This window comes from Mus pahari, unplaced genomic scaffold (assembly GCF_900095145.1).
Source record: "Mus pahari unplaced genomic scaffold, PAHARI_EIJ_v1.1 scaffold_13011_1, whole genome shotgun sequence".
Taxonomy (NCBI): Eukaryota; Metazoa; Chordata; class Mammalia; order Rodentia; family Muridae; genus Mus; species Mus pahari.
The window spans coordinates 8,811-12,645 of NW_018393576.1; the positions used below are offsets into that span (position 1 = coordinate 8,811).

Genomic DNA, 3,835 nt, shown 5'->3' on the forward strand with positions numbered 1-3,835 from the left:
GCCTCAAGCCATGAGATGCAACCCATGAAAGACACTGCCTGGATGGCTAGGAACCAGAAGCTGGGTGGCNCAGAGACCTAAGGTAGAACCAAATACAAGAGACCACAACAGCAGCAACAAGTCAAAGAACAGATTCGTAAGGATATTCTGCTATAGTCATAGAGCAGTGTCTAGTCCAGTTTTTATCACAGAGACTTCATCTTGCAACTATGAGGAGCCTGTACAGCCCAGCCTGGCTTCAAACACAAGCTCCTTCTGCCTCAGCTGCCTATAGGTTGGAAACAGATATAGATGGTATTGTCTAGAGTTATGGAAGCTCTGTGTTCTTCTAGGGTTTGTTTATCAAAACAAAACAGACTATTGGCATCAAATGTACCTAAATCCTAAAAATATGCCACATTTATACTTGTACAAATCTCTTGCAAGATATTTCATTATTACTTCACAAAACCTCAAAATAAGTAATAAATAAGATGTNATGTTTAAATGGCATAAATATTATTGTTTGAATGTCCTTAAACTAGGGAGACCAGTTCTTAAGCATCACACACATATTGTTTTTTGAAAGAAATATTATCTCAACTTTAAACACTACAATGTCTTTTTTTCTAACTCTTTTATTTACTAACTTATGCTCCTGAAATAAGCACGAGTACTTTGAGGAAGGAGAAAGTAGCATAAGGAACAATGTTANCATAAGGAATATTTCTCTAAACCTAAATATGAAAGATCATGAATCAAAGTGTAGCACTTACAATCCAGAGCCCAATGCACGAGGAAACAAAAGAATGGGTATTGCTACCTTCCATGGGAGAACAGACTGGAGTACACCTTTGTCAAATGAATCTCCTTCCACTCTGAGTGACAGCTCCTCATGGAGGGCCTGGGCAATGGCATACACAGCAGCATGGATTTTATAGCTCAAGGGTGAGGTANTCATATCCCAAACATGCAGAGGTCGTGTGCTCAGGCTGCCATTTGGCTCACATTGACTTAGTTCCCTGACTTTGTTCCGAAACAAATATGGACACTCAAATAAGATCGACCACATATCCTGGATAAAGATATTATGAGGGTATTTTCTAGGTTGAAGACTTCTGAGAAAATCTTTGAATCCCAGAATTTCATCCATGTGATCTGAAAATAATAATCCTCCACCAAAGTATGTATAAACTTGATTTTGGAAATGAGGAAATATGGTATACCAATCAGAATTTGTGATCCAGATATTACCATGATTCCACAATTGGACATAAGGGACAATCCCCCAAAAAGCATAAGAGTCACCAAATGCAAGGATAACCTGTGCCAATGGGAGATATTTTCCAAAAATTAGCATATGTACCTTGTCCTGAAAAGGAAATTTTGGACTCTTTACTGCAAATGCAACACAAAGTCCATGCTTGATCATCTCTTCTGTGAGTTCCATAATGAAGAGTTCTCCCNTCATATCACCTGGATCTACAAGGCCAACCCATACCCAAGTGAAGTATAGCAGCAGTTGAATAATTCCCTGACACAGAGCTGTGGTGTGCACAGGAAACTGGTAAGGAGACTGGAGCTGGACTCTGCTTTCAAAACTCTGATCAAAAGGAGCATAGCTGATCTAAAGAGAAAAAAAGTTGCGACATAAGTCAAGACAATTAGGTTAAACCTCACATGGCTTGGTTTACCTTCTGTTTATGTACTCTAGGAGAAATTAAACAATTAAATAACTTTCCTAAGGAATACCAATTTGTTATCTATGTCACTGACTCATCACTGTGTATATAATAATGTATCTTTTTCTTTGTACTTATATAGAACATAACAAACAGGGCCAAAGAGTGTCTATCTCCTGATCTTTCAGGTAACTCCAGTCAAACAAAAGCATTTGCAAACCTATCACTTCTCATACTAAAACTTTCATCTTCCTGAAAATGAAAGTGNGGAAACAATGACATTGAAGGTCCTTTTACTTGATGTCACAAATCAATGACTAATTAACCAATAAAGATGAATCTATGAAGTATTGTAAAATCCATTGGAGAATCTATATTTCACAGGAAGTTGCTATGCCCTTTGTCCTTCTGTAATGCTTAAGCCATGGTCAATAATCCTAAAATAAGATTGCTTAGGNTAAAAGGCTGACTAACTAAGTCAATAATTATTATAAAGTCTCTCTTTTAATAAGAACCAATGGTCACCCCCCTCACATTGCTATACCTCTTACCAAAAATCTTCAATCTGCCTATATTGTACAATGTAAGGTTACTTCAGTGTACATCCCATATTCCTCTGCCCAGCTGGTAGAATTTTTGCAGTCTTCCAGGTTTTTAATATATTACCAGTGACCCCATTTAACTTGTATACTGACAGTGCCTGTTTCTACTGCTTCCAAATTATCTGTGAAGATTCAATCCCTAATTATTAAAAGGACATTGCCATTTTTTTGTCTGGACACTTGAGGGCCCATTCTGGCCTGGGTGGTCCTCTGACACAGGGAAATGCCCAGGTGAATGGGCATTCAGTTTCCTCATCTAGGAGTCAACCCTAGGGGACTCATCCCTAATGAACATTGGCAGATGGATGTTACCAATTTTCCCTCCTTTAGAAGCTTAAAATATGTGCATTTACAGTTGATACCTATAGTAGATTTACACACGCATGTACCCTTTCTGGAGAGGCATCTCATGATGTGATAACACACATTCTACAGTGCATGGCTGTCATGGGAAAACCACAGATCACTAAAACTGACAATANTCCTGGTTATATAGGAATTAAGTCCCAGCAGATTTGTTCCCAGTTTGACATCAAACATGTCACTGGTTTTTCCAATAATNCTCAGGGCCAGGAAATCATAGAACAAGCCCATCAGACTTTAAAAAATATGCTTCAGCCATTGACTGAANTCANANANNNTTACTCCCCCTTGATGCCTTGAAATAGGCTCAATCATGCTCTCTTTGTTCATNACTTTTTGTCCCTGGATAATGAAGGCAGGTCAGCAGCTGATTGCCTATGGCATCCTAAATCACAAGATTCTCACGCATTTTGAGATGGAGAGAGCCCCTCACTGGACAATGGAAAGGACCAGATCCCATCGTTATTTGGGGACAAGGGTCCACTTGAACCTATGACAAAGAGAATGCTGGCCCAAGATGGTTACCAGAGAGGCTAGTAAAAGCTGTTAACTTGCCTGTGTCCAGAATGGAGTGACAGTCTCCTACTGAGACAAATCTCATTTTTTTTCCAAAATGTTGCTCCAAACAAGAATACTCATGATCCTACTCATGACCCTGTGGCTAACCAGAATGACCACCATCCTTCAACTGCCTCCACCCAAATCTAATAATAGACACCTCCCTTGGAATTATACTTNTGTGGTCCTCTTGGAGAGAAATGATATTGTCTGAGCCACTTNCAAGATTTCCACCAGTATTTGGTGGCCAGTCAGCCTTACCCCTGATCTTTGTAAACTAGCACAGGGAGCTGTAGCCCCTTGGGGTCNNGAAAATCAGCTANATTTATATAAAGCNCCAGAAGATAATGTGCCCTGTATCCAGAGTTATATGTTAAAATTTTTGAAATTAAATTTATTTTAACAACATGATTTCATCTTATGAATAAATTATTCTTCAGAATTAAAATGATAATAAAATAGTAAATTATTAAGCACTTCCATACNTCATCAATNAACAATATCTGGATTAAGGAGCATTTGTAACTATAATACTATNTTTAACATAAGAATGANTATACTTTCTTTGTGTACCTGTGGGACATTGTAGAGACTTAGGATTTGGGAGATCTCAGCTGTTATTGCTGTGGAATAGCCTCCTATCACTGCAAC

The 3,835-nt window shown here is 38.5% G+C and overlaps 1 protein-coding gene across 1 annotated transcript; it reads right to left on the bottom strand.

Moving 5' to 3' along the window:
- Positions 1 to 802: 802 nt before the first annotated feature.
- Positions 803 to 3,835, bottom strand: LOC110315618 (vomeronasal type-2 receptor 26-like; the record flags this gene model as incomplete). The annotated part of the gene is made up of 2 exons (XM_021189630.1): positions 803 to 1,606; positions 3,758 to 3,835. Coding segments are annotated over 2 exons (882 nt in total), but the record flags the coding sequence as incomplete, so codon positions are not given.